This window comes from Salvelinus alpinus, chromosome 1 (genome assembly GCF_045679555.1).
Source record: "Salvelinus alpinus chromosome 1, SLU_Salpinus.1, whole genome shotgun sequence".
Lineage (NCBI taxonomy): Eukaryota > Metazoa > Chordata > Actinopteri > Salmoniformes > Salmonidae > Salvelinus > Salvelinus alpinus.
This window is the reverse complement of record NC_092086.1, coordinates 29,531,531-29,557,297: the sequence shown is the minus strand read 5'-3', so window position 1 is coordinate 29,557,297 and position 25,767 is coordinate 29,531,531. Positions and strand designations below refer to the sequence as shown.

At 45.3% G+C, this 25,767-nt stretch overlaps 1 protein-coding gene across 1 annotated transcript in view; it reads right to left on the bottom strand.

Moving 5' to 3' along the window:
* Nucleotides 1-23,387, bottom strand: part of baiap2l1b (BAR/IMD domain containing adaptor protein 2 like 1b) — an 85,641-nt gene extending 62,254 nt beyond the window's left edge. Inside the window, exons 1-3 of the mRNA XM_071395657.1 lie at nucleotides 23,050-23,387; nucleotides 17,486-17,561; nucleotides 12,397-12,483 (exon numbers count right to left, since the gene is read on the bottom strand). Coding sequence (XP_071251758.1) covers nucleotides 12,397-12,483; nucleotides 17,486-17,561; nucleotides 23,050-23,100 — 214 coding nt within the window. The 5' untranslated portion in view covers nucleotides 23,101-23,387. The remainder of the gene's footprint in view (nucleotides 1-12,396; nucleotides 12,484-17,485; nucleotides 17,562-23,049) is intronic.
* Between the last annotated feature and the right edge of the window lie 2,380 nt (nucleotides 23,388-25,767).

The following is a 25,767-nucleotide window of genomic DNA, read 5'->3' as shown; positions in this document are numbered from 1 at the left end:
AATGCTGCATTATTTGAAAAAAGTGCCAATATTTTTGGCCACGACTGTACCCAGGTTGGTGTCATTAAAACTTGTTTTTCAACCACTCCACAAATTTCTGGTTAACAAACTATAGTTTTGGCAAGTCGGTTAGGACATCTACTTTGTGCATAACACAAGTAATTTTTCCAACAATTGTTTACAGACAGATTATTTCACTTATAATTCACTGTATTACAATTCCAGTGGGTCAGAAGTTTACATACACTAAGTTGACTGTGCCTTTATACAGCTTGGAAAATTCCAGAAAATTGTCATGGCTTTAGAAGCTTCTGATTGGCTAATTGACATCATTTGAGTCAATTGGAGGTGTACCTGTGGATGTATTTCAAGGCCTACCTTCAAACTCAGTGCCTCTTTGCTTGACATCATGGGAAAATCAAAAGAAATCAGCCAAGACCTCATAAAAAAAAATGTAGACCTCCACAAGTCTGGTTCATCCTTGGGAGCAATTTCCAAATGCCTGAAGGTACCACGTTCATCTGTACAAACAATAGTACGCAAGTATAAACACCATGGGACCACGCAGCTGTCATACCACTCAGGAAGGAGACGCATACTGTCTCCTAGAGATGAACGTACTTTGGTGTGAAAAGTGCAAATCAATCACAGAACAACAGCAAAGGACCTTGTGAAGATGCTGGAGGAAACCGGTACAAAAGTATCTATATCCATAGTAAAACGAGTCCTATATCGACATAACCTGAAAGGCCACTCAGCAAGGAAGAAGCCACTGCTACAAAACTGCCATAAAAAAGCCAGACTACGGTTTGCAACTGCACATGGGGACAAAGATTGTACTTTTTGGAGAAATGTTCTCTGGTCTGATGAAACAAAAATAGAACTGTTTGGCCATAATGACCATCGTTATGATGTTTGGAGAAAAAAGGGGTAGGCTTGCAAGCCGAAGAATACCATCCCAACCGTGAAGCGCGGGGGTGGCAGCATCATGTTGTGGAGGTGCTTTGCTGCTGGAGGGACTGGTGCACTTCACAAAATAGATGGAATCATGAGGAGGAATATTATGTGGATATATTGAAGCAACATCTCAAGACATCAGTCAGGAAGTTAAAGCTTGGTCGCAAATGGGTCTTCCAAATGGACAATGACCCCAAGCATTCTTCCAAAGTTGTGGCAAAATGGCTTAAGGACAACAAAATCAAGGTATTGGAGAGGCCATCAAAGCCCTGACATCAATCCCATAGAACATTTGTGGGCAGAACTGAAAAAGTGTGTGCGAGCACAGAGGCCTACAAACCTGTCTCAGTTACACGAGCTCAGTCAGGAGAAATGGGCCAAAATTCACCCAACTTATTGTGGGAAGCTTGTGGAAGGCTACCTGAAACGTTTGACCCAAGTTAAACAATTTAAAGGCAATGCTACCAATGCTACCATGTAAACTTCTGACCCACTGGGAATGTGATGAAAGAAATAAAATCTGAAATAAATCATTCTCTCTACTATTATTCTGCCATTTCACATTCTTAAAATAAAGTGGTGATCCTAACTGACCTATTAAATGTCAGGAATTGTGAAAAACTGAGTTTAAATGTATTTGGCTAAGGTGTATGTAAACTTCCGACTTCAACTGTATCGCAAATTTGGAATGCTGTATCTCCCAATTTCTTGGCTTGCAACTTCAGTGAAGCAGGACCTATCTATCATCAATGAATAGGCTAGGATATTCTACAGGCAACAGACCGAAGACTGAACACACACTCGCATCATTACCAAAAAGAAAGAGCAGGGATGTAATCATTAGTGCAAACAGTTTGCAACTAAAACAAGAGTTTCTATTGGACAAATTCAGGTAGGTCCCTCCCAGTTTCGTTCCGTTTGCTTCCGTTCAGAAACGTTTTGCAACAGAATCAGTGTAATGAATACGCCCCAGGCGAGCCAGCATGATAGAGAGAGAGAGAGAGGGCAGGCAGAAAGAACCGTGGGGAGCATATGTCTTAGTAATCTGCATCTTGCAATGTCTTGTCATGCATGCCTCGCAAATTCACCAAAAGTAGTTGTTGTACTTCAATTACACAACTTTCCCCTAGGCCTTTATTGCCTATTGTCTACTTAGTCTAAAACACCGAACATAATGTGTTTTGTGATAACAGCACTGTGATTTTGTGGTTGAAATAACAAAATATCACTTTTCGGTTAGAGATTTTTCATAACATTAAGGAACCCCTAAATGGTACCCTATTCCATATGTAGTGTACTTTCTGGGGAATAGGGCCCTATGTTCAGGGGTGGAAGGTAGCCTAGTGGTTAGCACGTTGTTCCAGTAACCGAAAGGTTGTAAGATCGAATCCCCGAGCTGACAAAGTAAAAATCTGTTCTGCCCCTGAACAAGGCAGTTAACCCACTGTTCCTAGGCCGTCATTGTAAATAAGAATTTGTTCTTAACTGACTTGCCTAGTTAAATAAAAAGGTAAAATACAAATGGGACATAGGCTAATTTCAGTAGCAGCCATAAACAGAAAGATAATGTGAGACTATTCCAGGATAAGGAGACTATTCTGTGATGAGGAGATTGGATCAGTAATGGCTGCAGGAAACAACAAATGCAAATTAGACAGATGACTGTACATCAATATGACTGCAGTGCTCAGTGATACTCATTACAGGTTAGGATGGGGAGACTTGAAACAGTCACTGGCTTTCTAAAATAAAGCAACATGAACATATCATTTGTTTGAGCAGATTGGTGTCCAGGCAAGTTGAAAACCAATAATTTACGTTTTTTAAGCTATAGTCTTTGTCCCAAAACATAACTTAGACAACTATATACACTGAGTGTACAAAACATTAAGGACACCTGATCTTTCCATGACAGACTGACCAGGTGAATCCAGGTGAAAGCTATGATCCCTTATTGATGTCACCTGTTAAATCCACTTAAAATCAGTGTAGATGAAGGGGAGGAGACAAGTTAAAGAATAATTTTTAAGCCTTGAGACAAGTGAGACATGGATTGTGTATGTGTGCCATTCAGAGGGTGAATGGGCAAGACAAAAGATGTAAGTGCCTTTGAACGGGGTATGGTTGTAGGTGCCAGGCGCACCGGTTTGTGTCAAGAACTGCAATGCTGTTGGGTTTTTCACGCTCAACAGTTTCCTGTGTGTCTCAAGAATGGTCCACCACCCAATGGACATCCAGCCAATTTGACACAACTGCGGGAAGCATTGGAGTCAACATGGGGCCAGCATCCCTGTGGAACGCTTTCGACACCTTGTAGAGTCCACCCCCCGATGAATTGAGGCTGTTCTGAGGGCAAAAGGGGGTGCCACTCAATATTAGGAAGGTGTTCCTAACGTTTTGTACACTCAGTGTATATTTAAGCAATAAGGCCCGAGGGGGTGTGGTATATGGACAAAATACCACAGCTATGGCCGGTTCTTATGCACGACGCAATGCAGAGTGTCTGGATACAGGCCTTAGTCATGGTATATTGGCCATATACCACAAACCCCTGAGGTGCCTTATTGCTATTAGAAACTGGTTACCAACGTAATTAGAGCAGTAAAAATACATGTTGGTATACAGTCTGATATACCACGGCTGTCAGCCAATCAGCATTCAGGGCTCGAACCGCCCAGTTTATAATCTGCAGTATGCAATAGATAAATAATCATAATAAATGTACATCTGATAACATCTGGAATGTACACACAAACACACTCACTCCAAGTTGTTTGGGAAAAAAGCATCTCTATGCTTGCATGCAAATCATCCCACAGTCCCTCCGACGTTTTTGACTGCGGGCAAAAGAATCCTAGCATCAACAGCAGGTGCCACCTGACACACTGCAAAACATGGGTTATCTAAATGGGTTGGAAGCCATTCAAAATAATGGAACAGACAGCAGTGTGTGTGTGATGGGATAGTGGGAACGTTCTCCCAACGTTGTCCCAGCGAGGCAACATCCTACTTCACAACACTGGGGTGGACAAAGGCACCATCCGGATGGGCCTTCAGATAACCTGTCCATCCAAGGTGACAGGACAGAAGAGGAATGTTGTCCAAAAACAAAACTCAATTTTTCAGTGAGACTGACAACTTGCCTCGCAGCACCGGTTGAGAAGGAGCTGCCTGGCAGACACATAAGAGACAACACTGTGCATTGCTGCACTTCAGTTTACTTCTCTGGTTTCAAACCATCCAGAGAGTTGGGTTACATCTCAGAGACAGTGAGACAGAGAACAGAGAGTTGGGTTACATCTCAGAGACAGTGAGACAGAGAACAGAGAGTTGGGTTACATCTCAGAGACAGTGAGACAGAACAGAGAGTTGGGTTACATCTCAGAGACAGTGAGACAGAGAACAGAGAGTTGGGTTACATCTCAGAGACAGTGAGACAGAGAACAGAGAGTTGGGTTACATCTCAGAGACAGTGAGACAGAGAACAGAGAGTTGGGTTACATCACAGAGACAGAGAACAGAGAGTTGGGTTACATCTCAGAGACAGTGAGACAGAGAACAGAGAGTTGGGTTACATCACAGAGACAGAGAACAGAGAGTTGGGTTACATCTCAGAGACAGTGAGACAGAGAACAGAGAGTTGGGTTACATCTCAGAGACAGTGAGACAGAGAACAGAGAGTTGGGTTACATCTCAGAGACAGTGAACAGAGAGTTGGGTTACATCTCAGAGACAGTGAGACAGAGAACAGAGAGTTGGGTTACATCTCAGAGACAGTGAGACAGAGAACAGAGAGTTGGGTTACATCTCAGAGACAGTGAGACAGAGAACAGAGAGTTGGGTTACATCTCAGAAACAGTGAGACAGAGAACAGAGAGTTGGGTTACATCTCAGAGACAGTGAGACAGAACAGAGAGTTGGGTTACATCTCAGAGACAGTGAGACAGAGAACAGAGAGTTGGGTTACATCTCAGAGACAGTGAGACAGAGAACAGAGAGTTGGGTTACATCTCAGAGACAGTGAGACAGAGAACAGAGAGTTGGGTTACATCTCAGAGACAGTGAGACAGAGAACAGAGAGTTGGGTTACATCTCAGAGACAGTGAGACAGAGAACAGAGAGTTGGGTTACATCTCATAGACAGTGAACAGAGAGTTGGGTTACATCTCAGAGACAGTGAACAGAGAGTTGGGTTACATCTCAGAGACAGTGAGACAGAGAACAGAGAGTTGGGTTACATCTCAGAGACAGTGAGACAGAGAACAGAGAGTTGGGTTACATCTCAGAGACAGTGAGACAGAGAACAGAGAGTTGGGTTACATCTCAGAGACAGTGAGACAGAGAACAGAGAGTTGGGTTACATCTCAGAGACAGTGAACAGAGAGTTGGGTTACATCTCAGAGACGGTGAGACAGAGAACAGAGAGTTGGGTTACATCTCAGAGACAGTGAGACAGAGAACAGAGAGTTGGGTTACATCTCAGAGACAGTGAGACAGAGAACAGAGAGTTGGGTTACATCTCAGAGACAGTGAGACAGAGAACAGAGAGTTGGGTTACATCTCAGAGACAGTGAACAGAGAGTTGGGTTACATCTCAGAGACAGTGAGACAGTGAACAGGGTTTCATGATATTAAGAACAGTAAGGACTACTGTGTCTTGTTCAATCCTCCATCTTCTCTATCTTCATTAGGTCAACTGTGACAGTGACTGCTCGCAATGTCAACCAGAAAAGGTCATGAGTCTGGGTGTTTGGCTTCCTGGATGAAAGAATGAAAGGACAGTCCTTCACGCTGACATTTGAACCCTGGAGGTGGAGGGAGGAAGCAGGAGAGGGAGGGAGGGGAGGAGGTGGACGTGGAGGGAGGAAGCAGGAGAGAGAGGGAGGGGAGGAGGTGGACGTGGAGGGAGGAAGCAGGAGAGAGAGGGAGGGGAGGCGGTGGACGTGGAGGGAAGAAGCAGGAGAGGGAGGGAAGGAAGGTATGTGTCAATCCTCCACTGACTCTCAAGAGTCTCTGGTTTCTGGGCTGATCAGCTCAGGTTTCTCTGTGGCAGCTCAGTAGACTCCAGATATTCAACAGGTTACAGAGGTACGGAGGGAGGCCTGACTGACGCAGAGACTGCTGCAACTCAGGGTTTATCAGGCTCTGATAGGAAGGCTCTCGCAACATGCACCCTTATCATTGACCAACCGGTAGGCCATTTGTCCTTACAGCTTTTCCATGAATTTCGACTTTAACGTTCCAAGATAAAGGCTGAGGAAATAGGATTTAGTGGTTATGGGCCGACACTCAGAACTTTTTACATACAGGACCTGGAAAGGAGTAGTTGCTGCCATATTCATTTCCCAATATGACAGTGCTCAAGTCAATAGAAGTCAACGCAGGAACGTAAGATGTGAAAGATCATTTCCACTTGAAGTTAGAGTACATGCCCAGTTCAATTCCTGAATCGATGTACTGTAATTCAAATATAGAGGGCCCCAACTTTGGATCATACTGTACATTAAATCAGAGTTCTTTGTATTGATCGCATTGGTCCTGACAAGTCAGTTGGCGAAGAGTAAAGCCACATTGTTCTCAGAGGCAGCTGCATGTGGTGGTCACTGGTCAAGCATTACAGAGCGGTCTGCTATACAGTACATTAAGGAAAGTATTCAGACCCCTTCACTTTTTCCACATTTTGTTACCTTAAGGCCTTATTCTAAAAAATAATTACATGTTTGAAAAAATCATCATCAATGTACACACAAAACCCCACAAAGACAAAGCGAAAACAGGTTTTCAGAAATGTTTGCAAATTATTTCAAAATATAAACAAGAAATACCTTATTTACATAAGTATTCAGACCCTTTGCTATGAGACTCGAAATTGAGCTCAGGTGCATCCTGTTTCCACTGATCATCCTTGAGATGTTTCTACAACTTGATTGGAGTCCATCTGTGGCAAATTCAATTGATTGGACATGATTTGGAAAGGCACACACCTGTCTATATCAGGTCCCACAGTTGACAGTGCATGTCAGAGCAAAAACCAAGCCGTGAGGTTGAAGGAATTATCCGTAGAGCTCCGAGACAGGATTGTGTCGAGGCACAGATCTGGGGAAGGGTACCAAAAAATGTCTGCAGTATTGAAGGTCCCCAAGAACACAGTGGCCTCCATCATTCTTAAATGGAAGAAGTTTCGAACCACCAAGACTCTTCCTCGAGCTGGCTGCCTGGCCAAAGTGAGCAATCGGGGAAGAAGGGCCTTGGTCAGGGAGGTGACCAAGAACCCGATGGTCACCCTGACAGAGCTCCAGAGTACCTCTGCGGAGATGGGAGAACCTTCCAGAAGGACAACCATCTCTGCAGCACTCCACCAATCAGGCCTTTATGGTAGAGTGGCCAGACGGAAACCACTCCTCACTAAAAAGGCACACGACAGCCCGCTTAGAGTTTGCCAAAAGGCCCCTAAAGGACTCTCAGACCATGATAAACATGATTCTCTGGTCTGACAAAACCAAGATTGAACTCTTTGGCCTGAATGCCAAGCGTCACGTCTGGAGGAAACCTGGCACCATCCCTACGGTGAAGCATGGTGGTGGCAGGATCATGCTGCAGGGATGTTTTTCAGCAGCAGAGACTGGGAGACTAGTTAGGATTGAGGGAAAGATGAACGGCGCAAAGTACAGTGAGATCCTTGACGAAAACCTGCTACAGAGCGCTCAGACTGGGGTGAAGGTTCACCTTCCAACAGGACAACGACCCTTAGCACACAGCCAAGACAATGCAGGAGTGGCTTCAGGACAAGTCTCTGAATGTCCTTGAGTGGCCCAGCCAGAGCCTGGACATGAACCAGATCGAACATCTCTGGAGAGACCTGAATATAGCTGTGCAGTGATGCTCCCCATCCAACCTGACAGAGCTTGAGAGGATCTGCAGAGAATAAATATAGGTGTGCCAAGCTTGTAGCGTCATACCCAAGAAGACGCGAGGCTGTAATCGCCGCCAAGGGTCCTTCAACAAAGTACTGAGTGATGGGTCTGAATACTTATGTATATGTAATATTTCAGTGTTATTTAAAAAAAAATATATATATACACATTTGCAAAATTGTCAAAAAACCTTGTTTTGTTATTATGGGGTATTGTGTGCAGATTGATGAGGAGAAAAACATATTTAATCAATTTTAGAATAAGGCTGTAACGTTACAAAATGTGGAAAAAGTCAATGGGTCTGAATATTTTCTGAATGCACTGTATATAAACAGCTGTATTCACACAGTGCTCTGGGTTAACAGCCGTCATTAGGCTAGATTAGACACAGAGGACTCTATACACCCTGCACCTTTTCCCTGACTGTCCCCGACACAGGGGGAGGATTAGGGCCAGCGGTCAGTGTGACTCAGCTGGGTGGAGAGGTCAAAGCCTCACCTATAACAGGTTCCCTTTCACATGGATCAGTTACAGGACCGGGAGGAATAGAAACTACAGACACATACAGAACTGCTACTGACTGCCTTTGACTGGGTTCTCTACCGCAATCCTTTATTTAGATTTTCCTGTAGGGGGAGTTCTATTGAATTAAATGGTACACTATTAAAAGAACTGGACAATGGAAACACACATACTGGGTTGCTGTTACTGCTGCGGACAAAGGCAAAGCAGCGGAGGGTAGTCGCAATGGAGGACAGCAGAACCCCTAAGAGCACAGCTTTACCAGAGACAGCAGAACCCCTAACAGCATAGCTTTACCAGAGACAGCAGAACCCCTAACAGCATAGCTTTACCAGAGACAGCAGAACCCCTAACAGCACAGCTTTACCAGAGACAGCAGAACCCCTAACAGCACAGCTTTACCAGAGACAGCAGAACCCCTAACAGCACAGCTTTACCAGAGACAGCAGAACCCCTAACAGCATAGCTTTACCAGTGACAGCAGAACCCCTAACAGCATAGCTTTACCAGAGACAGCAGAACCCCTAACAGCACAGCTTTACCAGAGACAGCAGAACCCCTAACAGCACAGCTTTACCAGAGACAGCAGAACCCCTAACAGCACAGCTTTACCAGAGACAGCAGAACCCCTAACAGCACAGCTTTACCAGTGACAGCAGAACCCCTAACAGCATAGCTTTACCAGAGACAGCAGAACCCCTAACAGCACAGCTTTACCAGAGACAGCAGAACCCCTAACAGCACAGCTTTACCAGAGACAGCAGAACCCCTAACAGCATAGCTTTACCAGAGACAGCAGAACCCCTAACAGCACAGCTTTACCAGAGACAGCAGAACCCCTAACAGCATAGCTTTACCAGAGACAGCAGAACCCCTAACAGCACAGCTTTACCAGAGACAGCAGAACCCCTAAGAGCACAGCTTTACCAGAGACAGCAGAACCCCTAACAGCACAGCTTTACCAGAGACAGCAGAACCCCTAACAGCATAGCTTAACCAGAGACAGCAGAACCCCTAACAGCATAGCTTACCAGAGACAGCAGAACCCCTAACACAGTGTAGGCTGCTGAGGGGAGGACGGCTCATAATAAGGGCTGGAACGGAGCACATGGAATGGCATCAAAGACATGGAAACCATGTTTGATGTATTTGATACCGTTCCACCGATTCCGCTCCAGTCATTACCACGAGCCCGTCCTCCCAAATTAAGGTGCCACCAACCTCCTGTGTCCTAACATCATAGCCTTACCAGAGACAACAGAAGCCCTTACAGCATGTTCTTCCTAATTTTTTTATATTTTTATGGTGATTTATCAGGGGGTGCTGCAGCACCCCTACATCCCACGGCTATGGTTTTACTCCAGCAGCAACCAGCTGAGGTGCTGCAGCACCCCTACATCCCACGGCTATGGTTTTACTCCAGCAGCAACCAGCTGAGGGGCTGCAGCACCCCTACATCCCACGGCTATGGTTTTACTCCAGCAGCAACCAGCTGAGGGGCTGCAGCACCCCGACATCCCACGGCTATGGTTTTACTCCAGCAGCAACCAGCTGAGGGGCTGCAGCACCCCTACATCCCACGGCTATGGTTTTACTCCAGCAGCAACCAGCTGAGGGGCTGCAGCACCCCTACATCCCACGACTATGGTTTTACTCCAGCAGCAACCAGCTGAGGTGCTGCAGCACCCCTACATCCCACGGCTATGGTTTTACTCCAGCAGCAACCAGCTGAGGCGCTGCAGCACCCCTACATCCCACGGCTATGGTTTTACTCCAGCAGCAACCAGCTGAGGTGCTGCAGCACCCCTACATCCCACGGCTATGGTTTTACTCCAGCAGCAACCAGCTGAGGGCCTGCAGCACCCCTACATCCCACGGCTATGGTTTTACTCCAGCAGCAACCAGCTGAGGGGCTGCAGCACCCCGACATCCCACGGCTATGGTTTTACTCCAGCAGCAACCAGCTGAGGGGCTGCAGCACCCCTACATCCCACGGCTATGGTTTTACTCCAGCAGCAACCAGCTGAGGGGCTGCAGCACCCCTACATCCCACGGCTATGGTTTTACTCCAGCAGCAACCAGCTGAGGTGCTGCAGCACCCCTACATCCCACGGCTATGGTTTTACTCCAGCAGCAACCAGCTGAGGGGCTGCAGCACCCCTACATCCCACGACTATGGTTTTACTCCAGCAGCAACCAGCTGAGGTGCTGCAGCACCCCTACATCCCACGGCTATGGTTTTACTCCAGCAGCAACCAGCTGAGGCGCTGCAGCACCCCTACATCCCACGGCTATGGTTTTACTCCAGCAGCAACCAGCTGAGGCGCTGCAGCACCCCTACATCCCACGGCTATGGTTTTACTCCAGCAGCAACCAGCTGAGGTGCTGCAGCACCCCTACATCCCACGGCTATGGTTTTACTCCAGCAGCAACCAGCTGAGGGCCTGCAGCACCCCTACATCCCACGGCTATGGTTTTACTCCAGCAGCAACCAGCTGAGGGGCTGCAGCACCCCGACATCCCACGGCTATGGTTTTACTCCAGCAGCAACCAGCTGAGGGGCTGCAGCACCCCTACATCCCACGGCTATGGTTTTACTCCAGCAGCAACCAGCTGAGGGGCTGCAGCACCCCTACATCCCACGGCTATGGTTTTACTCCAGCAGCAACCAGCTGAGGTGCTGCAGCACCCCTACATCCCACGGCTATGGTTTTACTCCAGCAGCAACCAGCTGAGGTGCTGCAGCACCCCTACATCCCACGGCTATGGTTTTACTCCAGCAGCAACCAGCTGAGGGGCTGCAGCACCCCTACATCCCAGGGCTATGGTTTTACTCCAGCAGCAACCAGCTGAGGGGCTGCAGCACCCCTACATCCCACGGCTATGGTTTTACTCCAGCAGCAACCAGCTGAGGTGCTGCAGCACCCCTACATCCCACGGCTATGGTTTTACTCCAGCAGCAACCAGCTGAGGGGCTGCAGCACCCCGACATCCCACGGCTATGGTTTTACTCCAGCAGCAACCAGCTGAGGTGCTGCAGCACCCCTACATCCCAGGGCTATGGTTTTACTCCAGCAGCAACCAGCTGAGGTGCTGCAGCACCCCTACATCCCACGGCTATGGTTTTACTCCAGCAGCAACCAGCTGAGGTGCTGCAGCACCCCTACATCCCACGGCTATGGTTTTACTCCAGCAGCAACCAGCTGAGGTGCTGCAGCACCTGTGTGCTGAATCTAACACCTAACCCCAAAACCTTAAGCTTAAAATAGCATTTGAACAAATTCAGGACCTGAACAAATTCAGGACATTCAGGTGAATTGATAGGACATTGAGGTCCTGATAATGTAGGAAAACAAGTATAGCTCAGTCTTACTGTGCAGCAGGATTTAATCAGCAGCTTGCCCCAGTGCAGCCCAGACAGCATCACACACACACACACACACACACACACACACACACACACACACACACACACACACACACACACACACACACACACACACACACACACACACACACACACACACACACACACACACACACACACACACACACACACACACGCTGGGCTGCAAATGAGCATCCAGATTCAGGGGACAGATGTGGATCCTTGCAGTGCTAAAGTGTATTGGTGTTATCACTGGGCAGAGCAAGTCAAATCAGTGTAGTTTTCCTCCATGGGATTTAATCCCAGTTGGAGGTGTAGTATATTTAAGGCGTATGGGTGCCACAATACTGGAGCTATTGTCTGGCTGGTGACCACGTTGAAGATGAACTCCTGTACATACAGTACAGTCCAGCCAAAGCTCAGCTCCACAGCTGGGTTTGAGGGAGGCATTGGGATGGGAGGGACTATTAGCACCATCCCCCTCACCAAGGGGATAGGTGATGAATCTACAAAGATCAATAAGAGATCCAAAAGAGGTCTACCAAGGGTCTCAATGGAGTTAAATCAGAGACGTTCAGATATGGACTGTAACATGGCCAGGGAGGTAAGACTTACCCAACTCCCTGGAGACAGGAGAGACCGCAGCATTCTCCCCGATCTTAGAGACCGCATCAAAGTACACCTTTCCAGCCAGGCTCATCGCTGTAAAAAAAATAAGTATAGCTTTACAAAATGTGGCAATGCAGAGTGTTTATTTTTTATTTTATTTATTTCACCTTTATTTAACCAGGTAGGCAAATTGAGAACACGTTCTCATTTACAATTGCGACCTGGCCAAGATAAAGCAAAGCAGTTCGATACATACAACAACACATAGTTACACATGGAGTAAAACAAACATACAGTCAATAATACAGTGAAAAATAAGTCTATATACAATGTGAGCAAGTGAGGTGAGATAAGGGAGGTGAAGGCAAACAAAATATATATAAAATAAATAAAAATATAAAAAGGCCATGGTGGCGAAGTAAATACAATATAGCAAGTAAAAAACACTGGAATGGTTGGTTTGCAGTGGAAGAAGGTGCAAAGTAGAGATAATGGGGTGCAAAGGAGCAAAAATAAATAAATGAATACAGTAGGTAAAGAGGTAGTTGTTTGGGCTAAATTATAGATGGGCTATGTACAGGTGCAGTAATCTATGAGCTGCTCTGACAGCTGGTGCTTAAAGCTAGTGAGGGAGATAAGTGTTTCCAGTTTCAGAGATTTTTGTAGTTTGTTCCAGTCATTGGCAGCAGAGAACTGGAAGGAGAGGCGGCCAAAGGAGGAATTGGTTTTGGGGGTGACCAGAGAGATATACCTGCTGGAGCGCGTGCTACAGGTAGGTGCTGCTATGGTGACCAGCGAGCTGAGATAAGGGGGGACTTTACCGAGCAGGGTCTTGTAGATGACCTGGAGCCAGTGGGTTTGGCGACGAGTATGAAGCGAGGGCCAGCCAACGAGAGTGTACAGGTCGCAGTGGTGGGTAGTGTAAGGGGCTTTGGTGACAAAACGGATGGCACTGTGGTAGACTGCATCCAATTTATTGAGTAGGGTATTGGAGGCTATTTTGTAAATGACATCACCGAAGTCGAGGATTGGTAGGATGGTCAGTTTTACAAGGGTATGTTTGGCAGCATGAGTGAAGGATGCTTTGTTGCGGAATAGGAAGCTAATTCTAGATTTAACTTTGGATTGGAGATGTTTGATGTGAGTCTGGAAGGAGAGTTTACAGTCTAACCAGACACCTAGGTATTTGTAGTTGTCCACATATTCTAAGTCAAAGCCGTCTAGAGTAGTGATGTTGGACAGGCGGGCAGGTGCAGGCAGCGATCGGTTGAAGAGCATGCAATTAGTTTTACTCGTATTTAAGAGCAATTGGAGGCCACGGAAGGAGAGTTGTATGGCATTGAAGCTCGCCTGGAGGGTTGTTAACACAGTGTCAAAAGAAGGGCCAGAAGTATACAGAATAGTGTCATCTGCGTAGAGGTGGATCAGAGACTCACCAGCAGCAAGAGCGACATCATTGATGTATACAGAGAAGAGAGTCGGTCCAAGAATTGAACCCTGTGGCACCCCCATAGAGACTGCCAGAGGCCCGGACAACAGACCCTCCGATTTGACACACTGAACTCTATCAGAGAAGTAGTTGGTGAACCACGCGAGGCAATCATTAGAGAAACCAAGGCTGTCGAGTCTGCCGATAAGAATACGGTGATTCACAGAGTCAAAAGCCTTGGCCAGGTCAATGAATACAGCTGCACAGTATTGTTTCCTATCGATGGCGGTTACGATATCGTTTATGACCTTGAGGGTGGCTGAGGTGCACCCATGACCAGCTCTGAAACCAGATTGCATAGCGGAGAAGGTATGGTGGGATTCGAAATGGTCGGTAATCTGTTTGTTAACTTGGCTTTCGAAGACCTTAGAAAGGCAGGGTAGGATAGATATGGGTCTGTAGCTGTTTGGGTCAAGAGTGTCCCCCCCTTTGAAGAGGGGGATAACCGCAGCTGCTTTCCAATCTTTGGGAATCTCAGACGACACGAAAGAGAGGTTGAAGAGGCTAGTAATAGGGGTGGCAACAATTTCAGCAGATAGTTTTAGAAAGAAAGGGTCCAGATTATCTAGCCCGGCTGATTTGTAAGGGTCCAGATTTTGCAGCTCTTTCAGAACATCAGCTGACTGTATTTGGGAGAAAGAGAAATGGGAAAGGCTTGGGCGAGTTGCTGTGGGGGGTGCAGTGCTGTTGACCGGGGAAGGGGTAGCCAGGTGGAAAGCATGACCAGCCGTAGAAAAATGCTTATTGAAATTCTCAATTATAGTGGATTTGTCGGTGGTGACAGTGTTTCCTATCTTCAGTGCAGTTGGAAGCTGGGAGGAGGTGTTCTTATTCTCCATGGACTTTACAGTGTCCCAGAACTTTTTGGAGTTTGTGTTGCAGGAAGCAAATTTCTGCTTGAAAAAGCTAGCCTTGGCTTTTCTAACTGCCTGTGTATATTGGTTCCTAGCTTCCCTGAAAAGTTGCATATCACGGGGGCTGTTCGATGCTAATGCAGAACGCCATAGGATATTTTTCTGTTGGTTAAGGGCAGTCAGGTCAGGAGAGAACCAAGGGCTATATCTGTTCCTGGTTCTAAATTTCTTGAATGGGGCATGCTTATTCAAGATGGTGAGGAAGGCATTTTTAAAAAATGTCCAGGCATCCTCTACTGACGGGATAAGATCAATATCCTTCCAGGATACCTCGGCCAGGTCGATTAGAAAGGCCTGCTCGCTGAAGTGTTTCAGGGAGCGTTTGACAGTGATGAGTGGAGGTCGTTTGACCGCTGACCCATTACGGATGCAGGCAATGAGGCAGTGATCGCTGAGATCTTGGTTGAAAACAGCAGAGGTGTATTTGGAGGGCAAGTTGGTTAGGATGATATCTATGAGGGTACCCGTGTTTACGGAATTGGGGTGGTACCTGGTAGGTTCATTGATAATTTGTGTGAGATTGAGGGCATCAAGCTTAGATTGTAGGATGGCTGGGGTGTTAAGCATGTTCCAATTTAGGTCGCCTAGCAGCACGAGCTCTGAAGATAGATGGGGGGCAATCAGTTCACATATGGTGTCCAGAGCACAGCTGGGGGCAGAGGGTGGTCTATAGCAGGCGGCAACGGTGAGAGACTTGTTTTTAGAGAGGTGGATTTTTAAAAGTAGAAGTTCAAATTGTTTGGGAACAGACCTGGATAGTAAAACAGAACTCTGCAGGCAATCTTTGCAGTAGATTGCAACACCGCCCCCTTTGGCCGTTCTATCTTGTCTGAAAATATTGTAATTAGGGATGAAAATGTCAGAATTTTTGGTGGTCTTCCTAAGCCAGGATTCAGACACGGCTAAAACATCCGGGTTGGCAGAGTGTGCTAAAGCAGTGAACAAAACAAACTTAGGGAGGAGGCTTCTAATGTTAACATGCATGAAACCAAGGCTATTACGGTTACAGAAGTCATCAAAAGAGAGCGCCTGGGGAATAGGAGTGGAGCTAGGTACTGCAGGGCCTGGGTTCACCTCTACATCACCAGAGGAACAGAGGAGGAGTAGGATAAGGGTACGGCTAAAAGCTATGAGAATTGGTCGTCTAGAACGACTAGAACAGAGAGTAAAAGGAAGTTTCTGGGGGCGATAAAATAGCTTCAAGGAATAATGTACAGACAAAGGTATGGCAGGATGTGAATACAGTGGAGGTAAACCTAGGTATTGAGTGATGATGAGAGAGATATTGTCTCTAGAAACATCATTGAAACCAGGTGATGTCATCGCATATGTGGGTGGTGGAACTGAGAGGTTGGATATGGTATAGTGAACAGGGCTAGAGGCTCTACAGTGAAATAAGCCAATAAACACTAACCAGAACAGCAATGGACAAGGCATATTTACATTAAGGAGAGGCATGCTTAATCGAGTGATCATAAGGGTCCAGTGAGTAGAGGTTGGTTGGGGTCACGGCGATCCAGACAGCTGGCCGGGTAGATGGCTATCAGTAGCAAGATAGCATAGGATGGAAGTCTATTTTTAGACACCTCGTGCGTTTCCGTCGGTAGATTAGTGGGGTTCCGTGTGGTAGAGGGGATCAATCCAATTGGCAAAATAGTTATAGTGACCCAAGAAAAATTGTCCGATATACTTATTCCGATAGCAGCCGATAAGACAGCTAACGATTAGCGGGCCCCAGATGAGCGTTCAGGTAACGTTGCGACGGAGGTGCCAGTTGGATAACTCCCTCGGGCAGATAATGTCGGCAGTCAGTCGTGAAGGCCCGATGGGGCTCCGCATCTGCAGCAACAACAACAAAAAAAACGGGTCCGGATAGGTGACTGTAGCCCAGGAGTGGCTGATGGAACTCCTCAGCTGGCTAGCTCCGGAATAATTTAAGTTTGCTCCGGGATCGACGTAAGCCAATAGTCACACGGTTTGCAGCTAGCTAGCTGTGAAATCAAGGTGCAAACGTCCAGAGCCTGCGGCTGAAATCCGGGGACACTGAGGAAAATAGTCCCGGTATGCTCCGGTCCGAGTCGCGTTGCACAAAAGTGCCGATAGATTATCGAGCTAAAGGAATAGCTGAAGACCACAAACGTGGGCAGCTGAAACACCAACGCTAGCCAGCAAACCGGCTAACTTCTAGGCAGCTTCAGATCAGCTACTGGCTAGCTTCTAGTTAGCTTCTGGTTAGCCTCTGGCTAGCTTCCACTGTGGATTTTCAGATTTGAGGTAAAATAATACTTTTTTTGTAATTTGTGAGGCGGGTTGCAGGAAAGCTTTTGTAGTTGAGTTCTTGGATAATAAAATATATAAAGATATGCGAAGAAAGGTGTAAATATATATATATACAGGACACGACAAGACGAGGACGAAAAAAAAAAAGAACGTCTGAACTGCTATGCCATCTTGGATAAGAATTTACAATGAGTGTAAAAGAACTACTACACAAGCACCCTGAATTTAAAATCAGACCTACTGTTTATTATACATATAATACAGCTTTAAACAATGAACCCCTCTATGACTAATGCATGAGATAACTGAAGCTAAATAATGGTCAGAGACATGTTCTGGTAACCAAGTAACCTGCCATGGCAATAGAATGCAGTACAGTACAGGACAGTTCAGCAGTAAGACGGCTGCTCACCTGCCACTGATTTCTCATAGCTCTTCCCCAGGTTGACCAGGTTCCTGAGCCCAGGGTTGAACTGTTCCATTACATTCTGGGAAGAGGAGAGAAGATGGGTAGTTGGGTTAAATGGGGTCACCGTCACATCAACATGAGATATTCTCAGCCTTTTCTCACTTTAGTGTTCGTGAGTGAGTGAGTGAGTGACGTATAGAGTGATTGATTAAAGGAGCGAGAGGAAAAGGAGTCAGTGAGTGAGTAGGTACACCATTCACACGGCTACAGAGGGCGGGACTCAGACCAACGCACCATTGGGTGCACACTGCCTGCCCTACAGGTCACCTACAACACCAGGTGTCACAGGAAGACCAAGAAGAACCTCAGGGATCTCAGGCACGGCCTGTTCTCCCCACTTACATCACTCTGTATAAGAGCATCATGGCTAAAACTGACACACTGGCCAATAGCTTCTACCCCCAGACCATCAGGCTGCTGAATAGCCACCACTAGTCAGCTACTTGCTCCCCCCCCCCAAATGGACATTTATCATTGTTACAGTGGTAAATAAGTGTATATTATAATTTGTGTTATTGCCCCATTCACTTCTCTTGACCTGCACTGTTGGAGCGTAAGAATTTCCCTGTACCCTGCAATTACATCTGCTAACCTGTGCATGTGACTAATGACCTCTAAACTAAACTAATACAGTTAGCTCTACAAACTATGACCAAAGCAGCCAATGATTAACCAGAGATTGACAAAGGACTGTGGCCTACACTCTGGCTTTCATCTGCATTCCAATGGCAACAGTGCCATTCCTCTGACTGAGAAAGAGACACAAATGGAAACAGAATATGGGAGTAGATGGAGAGAAAGAAGAGGAAATCTAAAATCTAAAAGCGAGAGAGTGATGCATGTTATTATGCATGTTATTATATTATGTTATTATATTATGTTATTATGCATGTTATTATGCATGTTATTATATTATGTTATTATATTATGTTATTATATTATGTTATTATGCATGTTATTATATTATGTTATTATGCATGTTATTATGCATGTTTAGAGATCATTTCCAATATCAAGAGGCTTTTTTGATTGACAGCGCCAATGGATTTCAATAAATCAGGAACACAAGGTCTCTCTCAGAAGTCTCCGTCATATTTTCTTCATTTTCCCAGAAGCCTCCATTCTAAAAAATGACAATGGATTTGACTGATATGGATCCTTGGGGACCAGTAACGTCAGCTCCGTTATCATCCTATATAATTGATTCTCTGTGGGATCATGATCATTGTCTCAGGGGTCTTTCTTCCTGTACACACTTCTTCTCTTATTTGACAGCTTTCTTATGTATTAATGACATGCCCTGTTATATCATGTTTACCTACTGTTTGGAAAGATAAGGGTGAGTTACACCCAAGTATCCGGGAAATTATTTATAAAACCATAGTAGCATATCCGTACAGTCTTGTCTATGAACAAAGCAGCAGGAGAATCCAGTGCAGTGTAGTACGTTAAGGCTATGCAGTCGCACAGTAAACAGTAGACTACACAATGAAAAGTAGACAGTATGCAATTCACTGGTGAGTCAACTGATTTGGCAGTAAACTTCTTATTTTAGAGAGCTCGGCAAATATGTATGTTATAATAGAGAGGCAGGTTATAATTCATCCATTACTATGTATGTTATAATACAGAGGCAGGTTATAATTCATCCATTACTATGCTCAAGCAGGTCTCTATTATTCAGAAGGAAATAAAAACCTGCATAATGCTGCTTGGCTCCCAGGTAATATTTTAAATAGGACCATTTCAACCCTCATGGATCCTCTTTTGCATGTACTCACATCATATTAGGAATAAAGGCCATGTTAATAAGCATGAGAAGCAGTCAGGAGCAGCTCAGTTGACTTGCCTACCACTGAGACCTAACTGGTGATGTTGGAGTAGGAGGGGGAGGCCGTCTAATCTTACCACAGTCAAACTGCAGCTAAATAATTAAACCTGGGGACAGTTTTCCCTCCGTTTCATCATCACCTCAAGGAGAGAGAGGAGCTAAAGGGGGGCTGTTCTGTTCCTGTTCTGACTGTCTCAGGGGACCAAAGTCTAACTCAGTCTAACTGCTCTCTGAGGTGGACTTCAATGCCAGTGAGGCACATCAAGGCATCCACTTGTTCCTTCTTTCATATTGCAGAGAGAAAGAGAGAGAGCACACCCTATCACTCAACAACCTGTCGAGTGTGTGCACTGTGAGGGTGCAACACTTGACACCAAGCAGAGCGAGTTACACAGTAATAGCTAATTAATCCTTAAGAGTCTAAGTCGGTGAGTGGGGGGGGGGGGGGGTGGTTCTATTAAGTGAACATATGGAATTGTTTTAAGATGGTCATACCAAGGATCATTTAGCTATTAGATTTGGAATCTTTCTAGCTTTCCTCTTAGTTTTGCTTTTCCTTAGGGTGCTTTTCTTTTATTCTTTAGTTTTTATCCTCTTATCTTTGTTGTGTAGTAAATTTTTTGGTTTTTATTAACTTATGTTTTTTCCTGTGAAGCGCATTTCATTCATGTCTGAAATGTGCTATATAAATAAAGCTTGATTTGATATTAGGACCCCTATAGGTATCAAAAAATAAATATTTGATGAAACACTGAATTTGGCCATACTGCTATTAGCCCATCGAACCGCATTGAATAATAGATTCATACATGGAAAAATAAATCAAAAGGAACTTTGTTTTAAAGTGTCTGTCCTTATATCAGATATAAGAAAGATCAGGAAATAATTGGTATTATATTTTTACCCATATTTAACCCCTTTTTTGGGGGCACTAAAATAATTCCATATACTTCAATAAATGTTTTAAACTGGTACCAGGTTACATTCAGACGAGCCTTGTAAGCATGCTTGAGATAAACCAAGAACCCCATTGTGTTCGTGAGAGTCATCTGTAGGCCAAACCGTTTGGACACTACAGATGTTTTTGTGAGAAGACCGATTTTCAGGATGTCTCATGGTCTGACAAACACAGCTGTAGTTCAGCCACCAGATATCTGGCTTAAACAGGCGGATTTGATGAGGATTTTGTTATTATGCGGGGGCGCGGACATCGACTCTAGGGGGTTAATTAATGGGTATGACTACTAAAAACAGTTTTTCCAATGGCTTTGACAAGTGTCAAATTAATCCATTGATGTGGATACTGTAACACTTAGGGTAATTGTATTCTGATATAACACTGTAAGTAGCATTTGTGATAATCAAATGTAGAAAAAAAGCGACCCAAGACAACAGAGACAGATAGAAACAGTTTCCCCCCCCAAAAAGACAGCTTTCCCAGCAATAGATTTTATACCACCTACTCATCTGTCAAAATGAGAGGCCATTAACTGACACAGCTGGTGCGTGGTCAATGGACATTAGGGAACTAACGATGGGATAAAAAGGATTACATGTGGTGGAGAAAACAATGAGGGGGAGTACTTCTCTGCTATTATGCTTTCTATTCTCTCTAACCAGCCAGACTCAGACCCTGCCTGACGGCAAGTGTAGCCGGTCAAATCATGACAATACATCACAGCTGGGCTACACTATGAAGAAGGGTATAGTGAGGACAACCCTTATTCATTATCACAGTGAACTTAACTGTATACAGTAGGCTACTTGAAAGCCTGCACAATGATGCTAGGCACAAGTGGTGTAGGCTAACTGAAGCCTCTCACGACAGAAGTATTATGTTTTGTGCCTCTACATCAGGGACAGGCAACTGGCGGCCTGCGGATCAATTTTCGAAAGTTGGTTGTGCATCCCCAGATCGGTTGTTATGTCAGTCACTCGATTAGCCCATGTCAGCTAACATTTTTTAGATTGGTAAATTAATCTAACGGCATGCTATCTAAACTTGTAGTAGTCTAAGCATGGTGGAATTACCAACCGGGGGCCCCATTGATCATCTGATATAATTAAATACTGCAAACATTTGTCCCCACCTAATGGCAAAATGTGTACAATTGCAGGAAATTAACTCTAAAACTTTTTCAAAAATGATCTTCGGCTAGGGCCGCTCTGACTGCGTGTGTGGGTATGGATGTGGGTACGCAGACCCACGAGCCACTGCGGCCCCTCATGATGAGTTCCTATTTTTTGTGGCCCCCATCTGCTTCAAAGTTGCCCATCTCTCCTCTACATAATGTTCTTAGTAGCCTATGGCATGTGTGTCTACTGTACATGCATAGCATAGTACAATAGTACACTACATGACCAAAAGTATGTTGACACCTGCTCATCGAACATCTCATTCCAAAATCATGGGCATAATATGGAGTTGCACCGCCCCTGCTGCTATAACAGCCTCCACTCTTCTGGTAAGGCTTTCCACTAGATGTTGGAACATTAATGCGGGGACTTGCTTCCATTCAGCCACAAGAGAATTAGTTAGGGCGGGCACTGATATTGGGCAATTAGGCCTGGATCGCAGTCGGCGTTCCAATTCATCCCAAAGGTGTTCGATGGAGTTGAGGTCAGGGTTCTGTGCAGGCCAGTCAAGTTCTTCCACACCGATCTCGACAAACTATTTCTGTATGGACCTCGCTTTGTGCACAGGGGCATTGACATGCTGAAACAGGAAAAGGCCTTCCCCAAACTGTTGCCACAAAGTTGGAAGCACAGAATCGTCTAGCATGTCATTGTATGCTGTAGCGTTAAGAGTTCCCTTCGCTGGAACTAAGGGGCCCAGCCCAAAGCATGAAAAACAGCCCCAGACCATTATTGCTCCTCCACCAAACTTTACAGTTGGCACTATGCATTTGGGCAGGTAGTGTTCTCCTGGCATCCGCCAAACACAGATTAGTCCGTCGGTCTGCAAGATGGTGAAGCTTGATTCATCACTCCAGAGAACGCGTTTCCACTGCTCCAGAGTCCAATGTCGACGAACTTTACACCACTCCAGCCGACGTTTGGCATTGTGGATGGTGAGCTTAGGCTTGTGGGCGGCTGCTTGGACATGGAAACCTATTTCATGAAGCTCACATCGAACAGCTCTTGTGCTGACGTTGCTTCCAGAGGCAGTTTGGAACTCGGTAGTGAGTGTTGCAACCGAGGACAGAGGATTTTTATGTGCTACGTGCCTCAGCTTTCCAGTTCTGTGAGCTTTTGTGGCCTACCACTTCGCAGCTGAGCTAGAAGTTTCCACTTCACAATAACAGCACTTACAGTTGACTGGGGCAGCTCAACTGTCGGCAACCGGTGTGGCTGAAATAGTCGAATCCACTAATTTGAAGGGGTGTCCACATACTTTTGTATATATAGTTTATATCTAGTCTCTCTGGCTATAGGCCTACAATATTTGGGTGACAAGTAGTGAGCAACCTGTTATCAACACCACTTTCGGGAATTCGGGTAACTTCTGACAACTGAGGAAGTTATTACCCTACATAGTAAAACAACATTGCAGGTGTTTATATGGGAGGTGTTTTCACGGGGAAAGCCCGACCATTTATGGTATCTCATAAAGGTTCTTTCACAGTTAATTATAATACATTGATTCAAGCAACACATGGTCTCATACGGTCGTTACCTTGTATGTACTTTCGGTGAGCTTGTTCACTTCTTCAGGGTCCCTCGACATGGTTATATCCCTTTAAGCGCCCGTTTAAAACAATACAAATGTCCAGAATAAACTCCCCAGACAGAATAAATATGTGACACTATCGACTCATCGAATTCTTCATAACATGCGCGCGCTCCATATAGCCTGCCGAGAAAGATCCTATTTACCTGTCTTTCCCTACTACAGTAGTCGGTCATGAAAAAGGGAGAGACAATTTCTTCCGAAGGCAAAAGTGAAGTGCAACGGTGCGTTCTCAAAGGACTGCCTGGGGTAAAAGCTGAGCTGTCAAACTTCTGCTTCGATTAACAGTGAGTCGGTTGGTGGGAAAGGTAGGCGGGCAGGGTGTTATTATTCGACGTCATTCATTAGTGCTATGAAAGGTAACAGTCTACAGTGGACACTGGCAGGTGTAGGGCGCTCCCTGGAGGCGACCAATGGCCAACCACGTGGGCAGAATATGTATAATCTATGGAATAATTATAATCCATATCCTATTTATCAATACAAAGATGAATAATTGAAAAAACACTGGACACACAATTTATTTAGGCTACCCTTCCCTTCCTTTCCCACTCACAGGTAGGCATAGGCCTAGCCTAATTCCCTGCAGCAGTCTTGATACATTGAGAAACAAAACTTTATCAGGCTCAAACCTGTTGCTGCAATTTGACATAATATAGTGATGGGTCGTTCGCGAACGAACGGTTCTTTTTGAACGAATCTTTTTGGTGAACGTCGGGAGCCGAATCGCATCGGATGAAAGAACCGTTCATTTGACTACCTGATTTGCATATTGCTACTATTGTTTGTTTTAGTTTTTCAGGCCAGGTACAAATCTATTTGAACACGCATTTCACGATCTGACATAATGGTAGCCTAACTTCTGGGCTGTACATTGGAAAGTTGCATTTTCTTTAATTGTTCTGGGTGAATGTTTACGCATATTGGGCTCCCGAGTGGCACCGCGTCTAAGGCACTGCATATTAGTGCAAGAGGCATCACAACAGTCCTTGGTTTGAATCCAGGCTGTATCGCATCCGGCCGAGATTGGGAGTCCCTGCGTCGTCCAGGTTTGGCCGGGGTAGGCCATCATTGTACATTTGTTCTTAACTGACTTGCCTAGTTAAATGAAGGTTAAAAAAATAAATTTAAAAAAACGAAGTTTGTTAGCCAAATGTTCCGGCTCTTTTACTTGAAGGGAGCCAAAAGTCTAGAAAAAGTGTATCCTTGAAGTGGTGATATAACATTTACAAGTGAAGAGAAGATCGATATCACTAAGAACTACAACAAGCGACATAAATCACAATAATAATAACACAAGTGTTACAGCAGTGCCTATGTCGAACTCTGATTCAGGACATCCTCTCGTGATTAGCCTACAATCAACAACGTTGATAAGCAATAAAACGGGAGGGAATTCGCCTTCGACAGCATGTAATGGTCCGTCTGACATGCAGTGGAGAATCACTCGATGAATAAAGTCAGGATAGTACTAGGGCAGGGCCAAGGGCATCTAATCCATAATATGTTGTCTCTATATCTGTCCAATAGGTATCTGCGGTCCCTGGCTGGGATATTACCACAACAACATACAGTTCCATGACTATCCAACAGATGTCAGTCGCTGCCAAGTTTGTATAGTTCAATTCAGTGCCTGATGATGGTAGGAGAGGGTTGTGTGGGAACATTACAAGCAGTGGTGGGCCGTCAGGGCCTGCAAGGCCTTCTCTGCTGGCCTAAACATCATCAGAATATAATTTTTTTTTAAATATATTTTCCCACAAATATGTATTAAATTATTCCCCAGAGTAAGAGTTATACTCTTCATTTCATAGCTTTCCTCTTGGTTGCACTGCTTCCAGCCCCAGGTTGAGATTTGGAGGGCTGGTCTTTATGTTAGATCTTTTATCCAATCATATTCAGCCATCATGTGTTGCCAGGGGTCTAAAATCTGCTCTCAGGCCTTCAGAATCAACAGTGCGGGCGCTTGTAGCTTAAAGTGAATGGAAATTAAAATTTTGTGTCAACCAATCAGCTTTAGAGTTGGCTATTGTACGCCTGCTGGCTGGCTCCAGTGTTACACAGGAGCCAGCTAGCAGGCCTAGGGCGTCCACGTCTTTTGATTGGATTACCAATATTGAGAGGCAGGTCCTATGGGCAGGTCTATGCAGATCTAGGAAACTCTACTAAGCTGTTTTTTGAACCCACAATGGCGGAAGGAGGAGAAGATATCGATTTCGTCGAGGATATAATTATAACGCCATTCTCAAGACGAACTTTTCAAGAAAAGTTAGACATTGTAAGGAGAGGTCGCCCGACGCCACAAAGCCTGTCACAGGCGGGAAAGGGGTTCGTTCGCTCGCCACTTTCAAAGTTTCAACTACGAGCGCTGTCAATGGCTCAAAGGCTCCGAGAAGCACTGCAAACTGTACTGCTGGGAATGCCTATTATTTGCAAGTGATCGATTTGGTGTTTGGAGCCACACTGGCTTTGCAAACTTGAGTTGTCTGTTAAACACTGTTTACCCAAAAATTTCAATTTGTCAATTTCAAGGTGACGCAACGCCTGGTTATACTGCGTTTCTGTCTAAATGTATAGTGTCTAGAGCCATGGCATAATTGATGATAATAAGAGGTGGATTAATTCGGGTGGGACTGTGTAGTACCTCACTGAAGGCCTAGGCCC